Source organism: Callithrix jacchus, chromosome 16 (genome assembly GCF_049354715.1).
Source record: "Callithrix jacchus isolate 240 chromosome 16, calJac240_pri, whole genome shotgun sequence".
Classification (NCBI taxonomy): Eukaryota; Metazoa; Chordata; class Mammalia; order Primates; family Cebidae; genus Callithrix; species Callithrix jacchus.
Genome location: NC_133517.1, coordinates 7,484,894 through 7,504,526, shown reverse-complemented (window position 1 = coordinate 7,504,526; position 19,633 = coordinate 7,484,894). Strand labels below are relative to the sequence as shown.

The following is a 19,633-nucleotide window of genomic DNA, read 5'->3' as shown; positions in this document are numbered from 1 at the left end:
ATGTTTAAGAGTGGCCCCTGGTCCTATCTGCATTAGATATTGATCACTTTAAATGCAAAAAACCAATATTCCTAGTGAACCATTATTCATTAACACAAAGTGATGGATAGCTCATGTGGACATGGCTGAGATGATACTATGTAGAAAATTCTCAATAATTCTTATAAACACTTGGATAGTCAATTCTATAATAAAGTTATAGAAATGATAAGAAATCACTTAATATTTGAATGGTGCTTTTTAAAGCTATAGTGTATATGTATATATATGTGTGTGTGTGTGTATATGTATATATACATATGTGTGTATATATGTATATATACATATGTGTGTATATATATGTTTTATATATATACATATGAAAAACTAATAGTTGTGAATTCAGAGCCGTGAAAATAGAGCAAAGAAACCACACTGTGTTGGAGTTCAGAATCTTTAAATTCCTATCTAGTTTTCCCATCTAGTTCCTATTTTCTAAATATAATCCTGGTACTCTCAAGTTTACATTAAATACTAGCCTATACAAATACCATTCAGGACATAGGCATAGGCAAGAACTTCATAACTAAAACACCAAAAGCAATAGCAACAAAAGCCAAAATAGACAAATGGGATCTAATTAAACTTAAGAGCTTCTGCACAGCGAAAGAAACGATCATTAGAGCGAACCAGCAACCAACAGAATGGGAAAAATATTCTGCAATCTACCCAACTGACAAAGGGCTAATATCCAGAATCGACAAAGAACTTAAACAAATTTGCAAGAAAAAAGCAAACTATCCCATCAAAAAGTGGGCAAATGATATGAACAGACACTTTTCAAAAGAAGACATTTATGCAGTCGATAAATATATTTTAAAAAGCTCATCTTCAGTGGTCGTTAGAGAAGTGCAAATCAAAATCACATTGAGATACCATCTCATGCCAGTTAGAATGGTGATCATAAAAAAATCTGGAGACAAGAGATGCTGGAGAGGATGTAGAGAAATAGGAATGCTTTTACACGGTTGGTGGGAGTGTAAATTAGTTCAACCATTGTGGAAGACAGTGTGGTGATTCCTCAAGGATATAGAACTAGAAATACCATTTGACCCAGCAATCCCATTACAGGGTATATACCCAAAGGATTATAAAACATTCAATTGTAAAGACACATGCACACGTATGTTTTTTTGCGGCACTGTTTACAATAGCAAAGACTTGGAACCAACCCAAATGTCCGTCAATGATAAAAAGAAAATGTGGCACATATACATCATGGAATACTATGCAGCCGTGAAAAAGGATTCATTCATGTCCTTTGCAGGGGCATGGATGAAGCTGGAAACCATCATTCTCAGCATACTGACACAGGAACAGAAAACCAAACACTGCTTGTTCTCACTCATAAGTGGGGGTTGAACAGTGAGAACACATGGACACAGGGAGGAGAGTATCACACGCCAGGGCCTTTCGGGAGTGGAGGGCAAGGGGAGGGATAGCAGGGAGTTGGGGGATTAGGGAGGGCTAACATTAAGAGAAATACCTAATGTATATGACAGGGGGGATGGATGCAGCAAACCACCATGGCACATATATACCTATGTAACAAACCTGCATGTTCTATATATGTACCCCAGAACTTGAAACATATATATATATATATATATATATATATATATATGCAGCAAGCCTATACAAAAATGCTCTTTCTCTTCCTTTTTCTGATTTATATGTCACTTTGGTTAAAGAAGAACATAAAAATCCCCTGCTAAAATGGGTTCTATTTGGTTGCAGGCTGCAAGAGGGGAAGAAACACAGAGCACGTTTTGCAAAAATAATATTTTAGAAGTCAAAACTACGGCATGAAGCCAAACAGGGCACCCTAGGACTGAATTTGCCGTACCTCTTTAAATACGTTTCTTGCTCTCTTTGTTTTCTGGCAGCTGTGACTCACACAGGTCATGCAAAGTATCATTCCCTATGAGAAATACATCTCCAATGTTCATCTTTATCTGTTAAGATCATCTGTCCCAATTCCATGGATGCTGACTGACTTTCGGTCATCGATGGTGATACACATGGACATTTATCATCAACTTTTAGGTTATTGGATCTTAGACAAGTCTTATTACTGATAGTCGAACTAGTAGGATATGAGCTATAAATGCTGATTATCCAATGACCTACTCAAAATATCCTATACAAATATCCCATTAAACATGCACAGAAAAAAAAATCTGTCATTCCTGCTGAACTGCTGCTCTTTATTCTTCCATATTCACCAGAAAACTTCCTACTCCTTCCTCATGTCCAGGTTAAATGCTAATACACAACCTGGAAACCTGTGAATCATCTGAGATTTTTCTCTGTCCCCCAAACTTTTCTCATTCAGGCATCACCAAGTCATGTTGACTATACCTCTCTTCTGCCTCTGCTTTATATTCCCACTGCTAAACATAAGCATTTACAAAATGGCTTTTATTTAAAAAAAAAAAACCGCCAACTATCAATGTTATTTCTTACATGAAAAAAAACAATTTAAGCAAAACAAATGAAAAAGGCAAAACACCAAAAAAGGCCAACATTTCAAAATGAATAACTGAGATTCTTAACTTTATTTTTTTCACCACAGATGGGTGAAAATCTTACAATACACTGATACCAGTCCAAGGATGTGTAACAAGGAAACATTAGCTGATTACTGCGAAAGCTTCCTTTGTCTCCTGCTTTCTTTACCTGGTTACCTTCCATCAATCCTCTATGAGGGGTCAAAAAACTATAGGCCACAGGCCAAATCCAGTCTGTCTTACAACTTTGTAAATAAAGTTTCATTGGCACTCAGTCATGCCTACTTGCTTACATATTATTCACGGTGGCTTTCACACTGCAACAGTAGTGTTACGTAGATTTGACAGAGACCACATAGTCTAAAATATTTCCCACATGCTCCTTCACAGAAAAGCTTGCCAACCCCTGTTTTACACCATAAGCTGAAGGGCTTACTGCTCCAATTTAATCTTGTGACTCCCCTGCTCAAATCTCTCCAATGAGTCCCTATAGCAAACACTGCTGGCTCCCTACCAGTACCCATTCCTTATTCTTTCTTGCAGAAGAAACACAGGTCATTGGGAAATTTATTATCCCAATATCCCTCCCCAGCTTCAGAAAGAGAATGATTGTTCTAAGCTAATTACATAATTACATTTGCTTTCCCAGTGTCTGGTTTGGGATGCGGTGTGGTCCAGCCAATGAAATGTTACAGGAAGTCCACTGCATGCTTCTGAGTTTTAAAAGATACATTTAAAGAAAAGCAGCCCTGGTGAGGTTGTGTTGTGAGAACAAGATGTTTGGAGTTGTTGCGAATTAGCCAACCATGAAAGGAGATACGAACAAGACACTGCCAACAGCACAGATGAAAGAGGGACACAAGGGATCCTAAAGTATCACTGAACAACCAAAACAACTCTGGTTCCTACGGTTTTAGCCACTGCTCATTAGTCTTTGCAGCCCAAAGCATTCTACCTGGTAAATTTCCCATGGCCCACAGGATAAGAGCTACTCATTTCCTTAGTATTAAAAAGTCTATCAGAAATTTGCCTTAGCTAAGTATTCACCTCATTCCCAACCTCTCACATCTCAGACTTTTCAAAATAGCAAAGTGAACTGCTCAAAAACCCTGCAAAGTTCACGCAGCGTCTTGCCTTTTGCACTTGCTGCTCTTCCTCCCAAACGGGCAGTATCATTAGGTGTTTCTTCTGCCAAACCCACAATCTTGTTACGTGTTCCTTCTGCCAAATGTCATTCTTCTGCTTCTTTAACCTAGAAAACTTCTACTCACTCTGTATCTTTACGTAAATCCTATCTACTATTTTTTAAAGCTTTCCTTTCTCATCACATATGTCTGGCACATAATCAATATAATGTATAATAAATCATAATTATAAGCTTCTAGTGGGCATCTAACACACAGTAAGCCCTGAATAAAATAGCAAAATAATAAAAACGACAATGATAATAACAAGCTCCTGTCTGTATTTGTAATTGTTTGTGTTCTGTAGGTTTACAAAAATGCTTAGTATCTAAAAGACATTTTATAGTTATTATTTGTCAAGTGGTCAAGTAAAAACATAAAAATGTTTTGTTAATTCTGTTGAAAAAGCACAGAAATGAAATAGAGACAGCTCTATTATATTATGAACTCCTTGAAGATTAAAACTACTTCTGCTCCATCTTGGTCTCCTACAACCTATAAAATCTAACTTACAGAAGCTCTTTGATAAACATAGGCTAAATTAAAGGTGGCCTCATACAGTTTGAATTATACAATGTATTAGGTGTCCACATCCAGATAGCATACTAGCATTTTTGTTATTGTGAAGCATTTTCGTATGTTTATTATCCTCTGCTGGGCCTAGAGTTGAGCAATTTGTGTATTTATTATGAAAATCTTTTGACAAATGGTAGCAGAGCACCTTGATTTAACAAAATTACCGTTATCATAACAACCAGCAGGTAGAAGAAAACATCTTGTTCCAACAAAGTAAATAAATCTCTTTCAGTTTCAAATTAGGAGGAATGAGGTCAGTAATAGTGAGACCTTGTTTGTACAAGCATACGTAACATGACCTGGGCTTCGCTGTTCTTTTGTGATCAAAACTTCCTTCCTTTTACTTTTTTGTCTATGGTAGGACCACCCAGAACAGGCATCCACAACTCCCAGGCCACAGACTGGTACAAATCCATGGCCATTTTGGAACCATGCCACACAGGTGGAGGTGAGCAGCAGGCAAGCCAGGGAAGCTTCATCTGTGTTTACAACTGTGGCCCATGGCTCATCTTACCACCTGAGCCCCACCTCCTGCCAGATCAGTGACAGCATTACTCATTGGAGCATGAACCCTGTCGTGAACTGACCACGTGAGGGATCTACATTATGTGCTTCTTATGAGAATCTAATGCCTAATGACCTGTCACTGTCTCCCTTTGCCCCCAGATAGGAACATCTAGTTGCAGGAAAACAAGCTCAGAGCTTCCTTGATTCTACAATATGGTACGTTGTATCATTATTTCATTACAGATTACAATGTAATAATAATACAAATAAAGAAGCACAACAAATGTAATGTGCTTGAATAATTCTGAAACCATCTGCATTTTTCCCTAGTCAATGAAAAAATTGTCTTCCACAAAATGGGTCTCCCGTGCCAAAAAGTTGGGGACAACTGACTTAAAGTAATTCACTGACTTTACCTGGATTGCTGTTTTGAGAAGAGTTTTTTGACATCTGTTTTTCTTTGTAGTCAGAAAGTAACTGGCAAATTCTATGTATAAAAATGTGACAAATAAAATGACTATATTAATGCTGATACAAAAATTACTTTCCAAATGTAAAATTCTTAGAGTATTTCTACAATATTAGAATATCAGAACTTAACAATATTATCCCATCCACTTATGTGTACATTCTACAAACTTCTCATTCAGCTTCTAATTGAAGAGGACAAAAAGTAAGGTGAAATACTCATAAATCAAGGGCACTGTGACTCAGTAAACTAATTTGCATTAGCTGGACATAACAGAAAGTGTCCCAACTCCAAATAAGTCCTAGCTCCACAAGGAACAGCTATTTATTCTTGGAAAATTTACTTCTGTTAGGCTCAGTGTCTTCCACAAAGTGAGAACTTTGCTGCCTTTTTCACTGGATTGTGATGAAGATTAAACAAGATACCATGTTTTAAATGCTCAGAGAAATAGTAGAGACATGGAATAATCTGTTCCTAAACTCTATGACTAAAATTATCTTGGAATCCCAAATAAAACCCGATGTGTGGCCGGGCGCCATGTCTCACCCCTGTAATACTAGCACTTTGGGAGACCAAGGCAGGCAGATTACGGGGTCAAGAAATCAAGACCATCCTGGCCAACATGGCGAAACCGCGTCTCTACTAAAAATACAAAAAATTAGCTGGGCGTGGTGACACACGCCTGTAGTCTCAGCTACTCAAGAGGCTGAGGCAGGAGAATTGCTTGAACCTGGGAGGTGGAGTTTGTAGTGAGCCAAGATGGCACCACTACACTCCAGTCTGGCAACACAGCAAGACTCCAGAACAAAAAAACCCAATGTGTATTTTGTTCCAGGTCCTAAGATGCAAATGTAGTTTTCAGGGAATGTTAGTAAGTCTTCATTTTGCTTGTTAGTTGTCCTAATCTTTATAGCTTATAATTCAGGGCATCTCAACTATTTCATAGCTTGTAACTAAATTTATTCGTAAATATCTCATTAAAGTTGATAACGTGACTGTCCACTATTACAGAGTTTATCAATCACACCAAGGGCAAAAAAAATAATGGATGTCAAGATGTGGCTTGGACCAATGATCCTTCTCTACAGACTCACACTCTGAACCAGCAGATGTTTTTTAAGATGATGCTTCATATCCATGTTCATCTCCAGCTGACATGGAAGACCAAAACCCTACATTTTTTTTTAGGTTCCATGAAGAAGTTGCAATTTGACATTCTCTAATTTTCAAGATACTCACTAACAATATATTTTGTACACAATACCCCACATATTATTCAGCTCTGGTGTCATCTCACAGACCAGCTTACAGGAATATTTTTGTAGCACAAATAGCAATTTCAATATTTAGGTGGCACTCGTTTTGCTTCAATTCACACCATTTCCTTACAGCTAGTCAGCAAACAGTCAAATGACCTTCCAGTGACTAGGCAAATATGGAATGCTTCAAAAATGTGTGCAGCCTCCCTATGCAGGGCCATGCTAATTTCCTCTGTACTGTTCCCATTTTAGGATATGTGCTGCCGAAGCAAGCACAAAGCCCTACTTTTACAAATGGACAGTGATGAGTCATGGACAAGGTTTGGCTCTAAGTCCAACTAACCTACTTGAGATCCCGAGAATTCTCTTCAATGGCTTCCTGTGAGGTAGAATTTGAAAATATTTTTAAATCTTGAGGAAGAGATGTAAGCAGTTTTCATCATTATGGAAAACAGATCACTCAAGGGGCCAACCACAACTGGGTGCCCAAACTCTGAGGAAGGTTAATGTCAGACTTTCTGTTGCCTAAGGTACTATACAGGGTATAGATGCTTCAGGGTACAGATCTGGTAGCAAAGAAGAAATCAAACGCCGATCTCTTTCTGCCACATTATTTGAAGCTCTCTGATAGTTTAGAACAAGCCCAACTAATATGTGCTAGAGAAAAGACCAACCTGGAACTCAAAGGATCTCTTACCATGTAGGTGTCAGTTACATCTGTGGTAAGATGTGAGTTCCACATCAGGTTTTGAATGTCAGGGGAAGAGTCAATTTGCTCACTTCATGTGTGGATAAAGGCAGGATGCCGAGCTGCCAGAGCAGGGTGCTGGTACCTTGAGTACAATGGCTGAGCACATAAGCATAGGAATGTGAACTAAAAAACGTGGTAACTTTGAAGTCTATGTATGAAGACTTGAGGGATCTGAATCAATAAGGCCATCTTGGTGTCAAAGGTCAACCATTACCAAGCAGCAGGACCAGTTTCGGTGGCAACAATGCAGCAACAGAATCAACAGAAAAAACAGGACAATTAAAATGTCCTTTGTCTTCTCCTCCTTCTGACATGATAAAAAGGATTGTCTTCTTTGGGCTTAGTGAACCCCTTTGGTTCTTGAAAAATTCAAAGAGTACGTAGAAAATAGTCCCCAGAAGACAGTATAAGACTTCCTGCTAAACTGGACATCTCAAGACTCAAAGGACTAATCAGAAAAAATCAAAGATGTGACATTATTTTTTATCCCATGCATAGGTGTTATACTTGGAATGAAATAAACAATGTTGGGATCTCTAAGGATAAAGGTCTTAAAAGTCCCGAGATAAAGAATCCTGCACCCATTGGTTCTTCTAACTAGTCTAGCTTTTTGTTTGATTTCTAGCTGATGCAGGGGACTAACTCACTGCCACTTTAAAACTACCTTAACCAGACTATGACATCTCACCTGATATATAAGATACAATGGTTATAATTATTTTAAACCTCACTTTAGTGTTAACTAGCCTTTTAACGTGAACACTTACATGTCATGATGACCGGAAGCTGCGTAATCTTCAGCAGTCCATCCAGATGCATCTTGAGAGAATACATCAACATCTTGCTGAAGTAGAATGCTAACTATACTTGCTGATCCACAACACACAGCAAGTATGAGAGCAGTTCTAAAATGACAGAGAGAATTTCTTCCTTAGGAACTTTAGTAAAGCTATTATAAAGGCTAGTTTGATATACTTTACCAATTTAATATCTTGCCTGCCCATGCAGAATTAAACATTTACATGCACTAAAAGACGTAAGCATCTTGAGTGCCTAAGTGTTCATCTTTGTAAAATACCACCAGGGTTAAAAGGAAGGGTCAGAAAGGAAGACTCTTATCTCAGTGAGGTATTGCATAGTAGAAGTTACTAATTTAAAGGCCTTGATGAGCAAGAAACTTTGTTATGGCTGCTTATCTGAAGTGGACAAAGATTTAAGTGAAGATTTTTTTCCAGCCTCCCTAGACTGATACCCTTAATAGAAAATCAGCCAGAGGCTCAGATAAATAAGAGTATTCTGCAAAGGGCTGATATCCAGAATTTACAAACAACTCAAGCAGATTTACAGGAAAAAAACAAACAAGCCCATTCAAAAGTGGGCAAAGGATATGAACAGATACTTTACGAAAGAAGACATATATGAGGCCAACAATCATATGAAAAAATGCTCATCGTCACTGGTCATCAGAGAGATGCAAATCAAAACCACATTGAGATACCATCTCACGCCAGTTAGAATGGCGATCATTAAAAAATCTGGAGACAACAGATGCTGGAGAGGATGTGGAGAAATAGGAACACTTTTACACTGTTGGTGGGAGTGTAAATTAGTTCAACCATTGTGGAAGACAGTGTGGCGATTCCTCAAGGCCTTAGAAATAGAAATTCCATTTGACCCAGCAATCCCATTACTGGGTATATATCCAAAAGACTATAAATCGTTCTACTATAAGGACACATGTACACGAATGTTCATTGCAGCACTGTTTACAATAGCAAAGACCTGGAATCAACCCAAATGCCCATTGATAATAGACTGGATTGGAAAAATGTGGCACATATACACCATGGAATATTATGCAGCAATCAGAAATGATGAGTTCGTGTCGTTTGTAGGGACATGAATGAATCTGGAAAACATCATCCTCAGCAAACTGACACAAGAACAGAAAATGAAACACCGCATATTCTCACTCATAGGTGGGTGACGAAAAATGAGAACACATGGACACAGAAAGGGGAGTACTAAACACTGGGGTCTATTGGGGGGAAAAGGGGAGGGCCAGTGGGAGGGGGTGGTGGGGAGGGATAGCCTGGGGAGAAATGCCAAATGTGGGTGAAGGGGAGAAGAAAAGCAAAGCACACTGCCATGTGTGTACCTACGCAACTGTCTTGCATGCTCTGCTCATGTACCCCAAAACCTATAATCCAATAAAAAATTAAAAAAAAAAAAGAGTATTCTGCATGCTGAAAGCAATAGTATTAATAATAACGGTAAGAAGTGTATGGCATCAGTTAATGATGCCAATAAGCATGTCCTAGGCACTGAATTAAATGCCAGTCTTGTGTGAATCTAAAGCCTAGCTCTTTTCTCTTTATCACCCACCTACAGCTTGCCTTTATTAAAGGAAAAGTGTATCCACTTAAAACTGTCTTCACTCCCTCTCTCCATACCAATTTAAAAACATCAAAATACACTGGAAATAAAAAAGGAAAAAAGCTGATGAACCCAAAGTATGTGGGAATAGCAATTAATTGTCATGTAGGGATAAGCAAACATTAATATTCTTCAAAAAAAGGCAACTGAAAGCAGAGTCATTCAAAAGACAAAATGATTTTCAACTCCTATTTATGTTTAATATAGCATATTTAATGGAAGAGCGTATAAGAAGCAGAAGTCAAAAACTACTAGAAAGGTTTAAGAAGTTCAGTACTGAGTCATAAAGTAAACTAAAAGTTGAAGTTCACACTTCATAACACTCATAGGAACTCCCGTTAGCTAACGTAGGATCATATAACCAAAAATGTCACATAACAAGTAACATCAGTCCATATAATAAGAGAAGATGAATCCTACTGAAACTGTTCTTTATGTGAACTAAAAAAAGTGGTAACTTTAAAGTCATTGTATGGATCGCCATGTGACTGCTTATCCCAGTCCAAATAACTGCTTTTCCCCTTAACTCATTGATGTTGATACTCATCACTACGTCCCAACAAGTAGAAGTGAATCTTATTAATTTACTACTTACGACTTGAGTGACGATCACTCTAAAACACACAGATTAAAGTAATTAACTATACCTTCCAAATCTATCAAGTGCATTTAAATTAGCTTTTTTCTTGATTAAAAATTTCACCATTTGCTCTTTTTGTCCATGTACACCCAGCAAAAGTGGTGTCAGGCCACTCTGTAAAACAATATAAAGCAAAAACAATATGTAATTCAAAAAATCACATATTTCTCAACTGAACTGGAAACTTTATATAAGATCCTATGAACTTACACTCGCAGAAAGGAAATAAAACGTCACTTCCTTCTCGCTCTTCTGTGCTTTCCCACACACTCCTCCTTCCCTTGGGAAACACCTCTCCTCAGCCTCATCGCATTAACTCTGGTCATCTTAAAAACTCACTTTAAACACTTACTGGTTCCAAAATCTTTGCTTCTAATCCAGCATTTGGCATAGCATTATTAGATAATAATTTATTTTCCCATCTAAACAAAGAGCTTCTTGACGGCAATGCCTGTATCTTTTATCTCTATATCCTCAAACCTTATGACATATTGTTGTGTATAAAGCAAGAATTTGCATGTAAAATATTTCTTTAGTTTCACATGTTTTACCAAAACATCAAGCTCCAACATACAACAAAAATTGCTATTAAGACTCATACTGTCCATTTTTCAAGGATTTTTCCAACATTTATTCACTTAAAATCCATTTGTATTTAATTTTCCCAGATTGTTAACTAAATAGATAATGAATTCAGACTGCTCAAACTAAATTAACAGAATTTCTATCTGTATTCTTAATAATTCCATAGTTTTTAGTGTTTAAAACTGCCATCCTGATTAAGTCAAGGCTCTACAAATTTAAGAGACATACTGGATAGTCCATAATACAGCTTCAATTGACAAAAAAGGTTTAGAATTTGCTACAATTCTGATTGAGAAAACTCTGCTCTTAATAACGACTTACTGACCTAAGCACTTGAATGATGACAAAAAGATGCAAAATCCTGAAAGGACCATCCTCTAGTTATTGAAAGACTACTCACTGCAAATTTCTAAAGACCTTCTGAATAGCAATGAATAACTGATGGTAGGAAGGAAAAATTATTATTCTGTAAGCTTAGAGATACTTCCAGTAATATTCATTTTAATGTCCCTACCACGGAGATAGAAGTCAGATTAGGCCAGGTGTAGTGGCTCACACCTGTAATCCTAGCATTTTGGGAGGCTGAGGTGGGAGGACCACCCAAGCTTGGGGAGGTTAAGGCTACCATGAGCTGTCACTGCACCACTGCGCTCCAGCCTGGGAGACAGAGTGAGACCCCATCTCAAAAAAAAAATAAATGAAAAAGAAAAAAAAAAGACTAATATTATTGGAAAGGAAAGATTTAAAGGAATTAGCACATATCCAACTCCAACTCTCCTACAGATATTTTAAGTTTCTGAGATCCATGAATTTACACATTAAACTTATCTGTTCAGTGGTTCCTAGGCAGGAGCATCTGGATTTTAAGGAATTTGTTGCTGTTGTTGATGTTGTTAGAGACAGGGTCTCATTATGTTGCCCAGGCTAGATTCAAACTCCTGTTCTCAAGCTATCCTCCCACCTCAGCCTCCCTAGCAGTTGGAACTACAGCCATGCACCACCATGCCTGGCTTCAAGGAAATATTTTTAAACATAGGTATCCAGGCTTTATTAGACTTAGTCTATCAAAACCTTCAGGGGCAGCCTAGACTTGTAGATCATTTAAAAAGTTTCCTCAGGTTACTGGGATGCACAATTCTGACAACTAGTGCAACACACAATTACTTCAGTCTCATCTCCCACCCACATGACAAAGTCCCTTTATCACTTAAGTATTTGGCCAAAAAGAGGAAAGAGTAGGAAAGAGACTCATTTGCTAAAAACACCACATAATTTTCCCAGGTACGAGTAGATCAGGGTCTAGTAAACTCAAAATCCAACTTGATCTTGTTACTTATAAGTGCCTTATGTCCCACCTTCCTATAAAGACATTCTAGATTTGAAAGCAGAGTTGAGACTCTAATTGGCCATTTCTATCAGAATAGGATAATAAGTCAGTTGATTACTTATTATTCCCTCTGCTCAAGGGTTTCCCACTACATCACCACCTATTCACTGCCAGTCTGGTTCCTCAGAGGCTTCCTAAAATTGATCTCTAGGGAGTTTACAACTCACTAACTCCCTTTCCCGAACTGAAAACTGTCTTTCTCTAAAACTGAAGAGATCCTTGTGTTACCATACAAAGGAAACAGATAAATGAACAACACCACAGACACACACACACACAAACACACACACACACACACACCTTCTTCATAGTTTTTTTCCTCCATTATCTAATTGAAAAATTGGCCTCAATATTTCTGATTGCTCTCTTTTTACCTTTTCATTTTTGCCTCATGAACAATCAGAAATATCTTAAGCCTTGCCACTGAGAGATACATCACTTCATGTATACTACTTTTTTTTTTTTAGGAACTTGCCAAAGCAGCAGGATTTCTATTCACTGAAATATAGTTTCATTTCTTGGAGTTTTAAACCTATTTCCAGGGCAAATTTTGTCATTTTACATTGATTAGGGGCAAAAAAAAAAAAAACCTGGGAGGGAAAAATTTAAAACAAAATAATTATTACCTTTTACAATTTCGGTGTTTTCAAAAAACAATTTACCACAAGTGCATTAAAAAAAACCGTACCCTCGAATGTTTCCTTAGAAGTAATAATATTTAGCATAAAATATTAGATAATAATTAAGTCATTTCAAAATATTTTCATTCAGGTTATGCTTGAGCTTCCAAATATGAAAAACTGACCCTTACACAGGTCAGTGCTCAAACAAATGCATTTCAGTATTTTGAAAATAAAACTGGTAGATCTATACCTTGTTTGCTGATTCAGTGTCGGCACCGCATAAAAGCAGTGCTCTGGCCAGTAATTTGTCTTCATTGTAGACCGCATAGTGTAGCGCGGTATTGCCATACACATCCGGAATGTTTGGATCAGTGCCATGTTCTAGTAACATTAATGCACATTCATCTTCTTGGCATTGTACGGCCTGCAAGTATGATAAAAAAACAAATTATAAGCCCTCAGAATTCAAAATAAACATTCCACAGCTTTCATCAACTAGTTATATTTACTTGAGGAAACTAATTTTTATTCTATGTACTGAAATCAAATCCATCTCACACTGATTAGCTGACTACTGCATACCTTTATTAGAGCTGTCCTCTTTTTGCTATCCAAGACATGAAGGTCACATTGTCTGTCCAACAGGAGTTTTACTACTTCTGGATTTCCATTGGCACAGGCCAAATGGAGAGCAGTCCTGTGAGAGTGAGAAGCCTTTTTAGGAAATTGTAGTCCACTATTTAAAGCTATATCAATGATTCATGTAATTGCAAACACTGAATAGCCTGCTATTCCTCTTCCTTCAAAGCAAACATTTAATTTTCCTGTGAAGAAAGCACGCTAATTATTACCTCCCATTACTCACCGTTTTAATGAAAGAGCAGCCAATTTGAAGAGAAAGATCATGGCCTTTAGATTCCACTCAACTTGGGATGGAATCCTACTTTAAGCTCTGTCCCTTCCTAGCTGTTGCTTAGCCTTTTTGTGTCTCAATTTCCTCAACAATAAAATGGGAATTAACTATTCTATTCATTTATGTATTTTCAGCTGTTAGTAAACAATTTGCAAAAATAGCACATGCACATTTTGATATCCGGAAAGGCAAGTCTTTTTCCATTCTGTTACAAAAAATTTATCACGATAATAAATGCCAGCATGTGTAATTTAAGAGTGCTAAAACTTTCCTATTTTTATTTGGCTTAGGTGAAAATAAGAAACAGAAAGAGCTCACATCTTAAGAAAAATGAATCTTCCTAGTCAAGGACACAAACCATCCTTCCACTTCAGTTTCCTTCCAAGGTTCCTCAGTAAAGAACAATATACATAGGGTACACTGATATAAAATGCATGTTAGATTTTATTTGAAGAATATTTAGCCCAGAAGTTGACATATTATGGGACTTAGCTCTCAATATACCTTTCTATAATGTAGATAACATTGTTTTAAAATGCTTACGTTAAAAATAATCTGCTGCATCAACTTAATTTTACAAGTTAAATCAGTTTGAAACAGTCAGTGTTCTATAAGGGAAATTATAACTGGATTGGAAATGAGCTAAAATTTTGGGTTCGTGTTGCTGCTCTTAAAGAGGCCTGCGCCCCGACCTCTGAGTTTTTCAAACTCTGGGCGGTGTGGGTCCTGCGGAGGAGAGAAATCCAGCCCCTGACCCCCCGCTGTGCCAGGAGAGCATGTCCCTACCCCAAGTCCCCACATCCCACCTCCTCCCAGCCCAGGCCAGGTTACCTCTTCTTTTTGTCCCTCTTGTTCACGCCGGGGCCCCTGAGCATGACGATGAGATCCGCTCTGGGGACTTTACCCCACCAGGCAGCTCTGTGGAGCTTGCCCAGATCTTCTCGACGGACGTGGTACCTTGGCTCCCTGAAGGCGCTGTCGTCGTGGTCTCCCCAAGCGCCCACGTTGTTCTTGCCACTCCCCCAGCAGCAGGGTAAGCAAAGGCAGTACCACTTGCCCATCTTGCTCCTGAGGCCAAAGGGCTTCTTCAAAGGGGGAGCAGACGGCTTTGGAGAAACCTCAGCCCCCATCCGCTTCCACCAGCCCGAGGAGCCGGGTAATAGCTAGCCAATCGCCTCTGCCAACAAGTTTCACCAACAAGCAGGAAACTCCAAGTTTCCAATCTGTCAGAGGAGAAAGGACAAGGCCAGGCAAAACCTTGCCAAGCCCAGGGGGAGAGGCCAAGACCAGCGAGGTTTGAAAGGCCACACCCACCCAGGGGAATCCCCGCCCACCCCCAGGGAAATCCCCGCCCACCCAGGGAAAGGCCAATCCCCCAAGGAAACACCCAGCCCAGCAGGGGAATTCCAAGCCCAGTCTAGAAAATGCCAATCCCAGCAAAGAAACGCTAGGGGAGAAAATGCCAATCCACTGGAGGACGACCAAGCCAAGCGACCAACGCCAAGCCAAGCGACCAACGCCAAGCCAAGCGACGAACGCCAAGACAAGCCGTTACAGACGCATGCATGGAACGCCAACACGCGTGTGTTGCATGTACCATAGTGCGCTTGTGGCGTGCGCGTGTGGCGTGCCCGTGCAGCAGGCACGCAAGCCAGCCGTTACACACGCGTGGATACACGCGCGTGAGGCGTGCGCGTGAGACGTGCGCACCTCAGGCGGCGTCTCTGCACGTGGCACAGTGGCCGACATGTGTCACCGCATGTGCAAGTTCTGGCGCCACAAACGTCAGTGGCGGCCTTGTGTTCCCACCAAATTGTGCGGGAGTTGGTCAAGCTCTCAAGCCATTGAGAAGGAGAGGCAGCTACTGGGAAAAAGCCTCTAGAAGCAGGACCAGGACTAGAGCGCCAGGAACTTGAGGACTCTGACAGTCTCCTCTGAAGAAAGCCCCCAAGGCAGTTGTGACGGTGCTGTTGTGGGGGTGGGGCGTGGCAGCTGCAGCTGGGAGCTCGGGCTGTCGGAGCTCGCTACAGATGGCCTCAAAATCAATCATAGAACAGGCCAGGCGCGGTGGCTCACACCTGCAATCCTAGCACTTCCGGAGGCCGAGGCACGGGGGTACTGCCTGAGCTTAGGAGTTGGAGACCAGCCTGGCAACACGGTGAAACCCGAAACCCCGCCTCTGCTAAAAGTACAAAAAATTAGCCGGATGCGGTGGTGGGTGCCTGCATCCCAACCTCAGGAGAGGCTGAGGCAGGAGAAATGCTTGAACCTGGAAGGCGGAGGTTGCAGTGAGCCGGTGGCGCCACTGCACTCCAGCCTGGGCAACAGAGCGAAACTCCACCTCCAAAAAAAAAATCACGGAACACAAGCCACCCACAAAGCCCAGCGCCTGCCCGACGTGCCTTCCCACCCACTCCTCCTTGGTCCACCCCCAGAATATGGGACCATCAGTGACGTGGCACTCGGGGGCCACAGGTTTGGGGCTGGGTGGCCAGCTCCCAGCCGGTGCCCCTACATGGTGTCTAAGCCAGGGCCAACCGCTGTGGGGCTTCTGGCAGAGGCTCCACTCCCCTGGCATGCAATAGGGGCACGGGGTGTGGGTGGCTGTCTCCAGGCTGGCAGGTGGGGCTTGGAGGAGCACCTATCACTGAGGGCAAGATGCAAAAAGGAGGCCCTGTGTGCAGATCCTGTGACCAGGATGCTGCAAGCCCTGGGAAGCCAGACTGAAGCAACCCTGGCAGCAGAGTTGAGCTGGATCCAGGCAGTGATCCAGCTGTGACAAACACAAGTGGGAGCAGGCAGACACGTGGGCAGGGGCCTGGCTGACGGGGGTGCTCACCAGGGGGCACCTACCCATCTGCCCAGGTGGTCTTGCAAGTCTCAGCACTTATTAGGCACCTGATTATGGTAGACATCTGAACAAAGCCCCAAGCTGCCCTGGGGAATATGACAGGGCAATAGATCAGGAAGGACAGTCAGGGTGCCTGGCATGAATGAGGAGGGACCAAAGAAATGCCAGACCCTTCCCACCAGCTATGGGTCTTGGGTCATCTGTATGGGGGCACTCTCAGTGGGTAGACAACCCAGAGGTCCCACAAGCCTTGAGCTGCATCCTAACCTTCCTGAGTCCAGCCCACCCATGTCCCGGGCCCAGGGGTACTTTGAGCTCTGAATTGAGATAAGGAGGGGCCAGGTGGCACTCCTCCTATGTCCCAGGATCTGGTCAAGAAGGTGGTGCCCTGTCACTGCCTGGCTCCATCTGGTCGCAGTAAAACAAGAAGGGCAGGAAGCCCACAGTACCCACCCTCTGGGCCACCAACACCCAGGTCCACAGTGTGGCCAACTGAGTCAGAACCACCTGCTTTGGGGGCAAGAGCATGAAGGCTCACACAGGACCAGCATGGTGGAACAGTAGAGGTGGGCAGGATTGCTGTGTGGAACCAAAGGGCCCCTCTCTGGAGACTTGGACATAACCTCGCCATCTTAAAAGAACCTTTTATTGTTGGGCATGGTGGCTCATGTCTGTAATCCTTGCACTTTGGGAGGCTGAGGTGGGTGTCATGAGGTCAGGAGTTTGAGACCAGCCTGGCCAAGATAGTGAAACCCCATCTGTATAAAAATATAAAAATTAGCCAAGCGTGGTGGCGCATGCCTATCATCCCAGCTACATGGGAGGCTGAGGCAGGAGAATCGCATGTACCCCTGAGGTGGAGGTTGTGGTGAGCCGAGGTTATGCCACTGCACTCCAGCCTGAGCAACAGAGCAAGACTCCATCCCTCCCACCCAAAAAAGAATCTTTTATTGACACCCACAACATTTTACCTATTTATAGGATACAGGTGAGTGTTTGTTACACGGAGTGAATGTGTATTCTGGCTACTTCGAAATATTGTTTTGCTATCAGACATTACAGCTTATTTCTTCTAACTGTATGTTTGCACCTAATAGCCAACTTCTCTTCTTTCTCCCTTCCACACACCCAGTCTTCATAGCCTCTGGTATCTGCCATTGTATTCTCTGTGTCCATGAGATGAAATTTTTTTTAGCTCCCACATGTGAGGACCGTTGGTATGTGTCTTTCTGTGCCTGGCTTATTTCACTTAACATAATGCCTTCCAGATCTATCCATGTTTCTACAAATGACATGATTTTATTATTTTTTTATTGCCAAATAGTACTCTATTGTGTTCATTTCATACATTTTATTTAGCTCTTCATTTGTGATAGATACTTGGGTTGATTCCATATCTTTGCTATTGTAAACAGTGCTATGATAAACATGTGAATGCAGACATCCCTGTGCTATGTTGATTTTTTTAAGACAGTCTCACTCTGTTGCTTAGCCTGGAGTTCAGTGGCACAATCTTGGCTCACCAAAAACTCCACTTCCTGGGTTCAAGTGATTCTCCTGCCTCAGCCTCCCCAAGTAGCTGAGATTACAAGCATGTGCCACAATGCCCAGCTAATTATTTTTTGTATTTTTAGTAGAGACAGAATTTCGCCATGTTAGCCAGACTGGTCTCAAGCTCCTCACCTCAAGTGATCCACCTGCCTCAGCCTCCAAAAGTGCTGGGTTACAGGTATGAGCCACCACACCCAGCCTGAACTCTTTCCTTTGAATAAATACCCAGTAGTAGGATTGCTGGACCATAAGGTAGTTCTATTTTTCATTTTTTAGAATTCTCCATACTGATTTCCATCATGGTTGTACTGATTTGTGCTCCTACTGACAGTGTAACAGAGTTTCTATTTCTCTTCATTCTCACCAGTATCTGTTACTTTTCATCTTTTTAATAATAGCCATTCCAACAGAGGTGAGATGATATCTCATTGTGGTTTTTTTTTTTTTAATTTTTTATTGGATTATAGGTTTTGGGGTACATGAGCAGAGCATGCAAGACAGTTGCGTAGGTACACACATGGCAGTGTGCTTTGCTCAGTCTCATTGTGGTTTTGATTTGCATCCTGATCAATAATGTTGAGCATTTTCTCATATACCTGTTAGCCATTTGCATGTCTTTTGAGACATGTCTATTCCTGTTCTTTGCCCATTTTTAATGGGATTGTTTCATTACTTTTGGGAAATTTGAGTTCCTTGTATTACTCTGCCTATTAGTCCCTGGTCAGATGAGTACTTTGAAGTTATTTTCTCCCATTCAAGGATCTGTCTCTTGACTGTGTTGTTTCTTTTGCTGTGCAGAAGCTATATTCCACTTATCTATTTTTGCTTGTGTTGCCTGTGCTTTTGAGATATCAGCCATAAATTATTTGCCTAAACCAATGGCCTGAAGCATTTTTAGTATGTTTTTTCTAGTTGTTTCATAGTTTCAGATCTTACATTTAAGTCTTTAATCTATCTTGAGTTGGCATCTATTTTCTACCTGAGAAATGGAAGTTCAGAATGATTTTGCTGAGATAGTAAGAAGACTGTGTATAACTAGAGATAATGGTCAGGAGAAATCCATTGTATATGAATAAGGGGGCTTTGTTTAGGTTTTCTATTTTTTGTTTTTTGAGATGGAGTCTCACTCTGTCACCCAGGCTGGAGTGCAGTGGTGCGATCTCAGCTCACTGCAACCTCCTCCTCCCGGGTTCAAGTGATTCTCTCCTGCCTCAGCCTCCCAAGTAGCTGGTACTACAAGCACATGCCACCATTCCCAGCTAATTTTTGTATTTTTAGTAGAGATGGGGTTTCACCATGTTGGCCAGATGGTTTCAATCTCTTAACCTCATGATCCTCCTGCCTTGGCCTCC

The 19,633-nt window shown here is 40.9% G+C and overlaps 1 protein-coding gene and 1 non-coding gene across 2 annotated transcripts in view; both read right to left on the bottom strand.

Moving 5' to 3' along the window:
• Positions 1–15,424, bottom strand: part of LOC100408043 (POTE ankyrin domain family member A-like) — a 70,100-nt gene extending 54,676 nt beyond the window's left edge. Inside the window, 6 exon segments of the mRNA XM_054246338.2 lie at positions 5,233–5,303; positions 8,063–8,200; positions 10,379–10,485; positions 13,217–13,390; positions 13,549–13,663; positions 14,711–15,424. Coding sequence (XP_054102313.2) covers positions 5,233–5,303; positions 8,063–8,200; positions 10,379–10,485; positions 13,217–13,390; positions 13,549–13,663; positions 14,711–15,009 — 904 coding nt within the window. The 5' untranslated portion in view covers positions 15,010–15,424.
• LOC118148675 (U6 spliceosomal RNA) lies at positions 6,715–6,820 on the bottom strand. The gene has a single exon (XR_004735594.1). It is a non-coding gene; the product is annotated as a U6 spliceosomal RNA (small nuclear RNA).
• Positions 15,425–19,633: the final 4,209 nt, after the last annotated feature.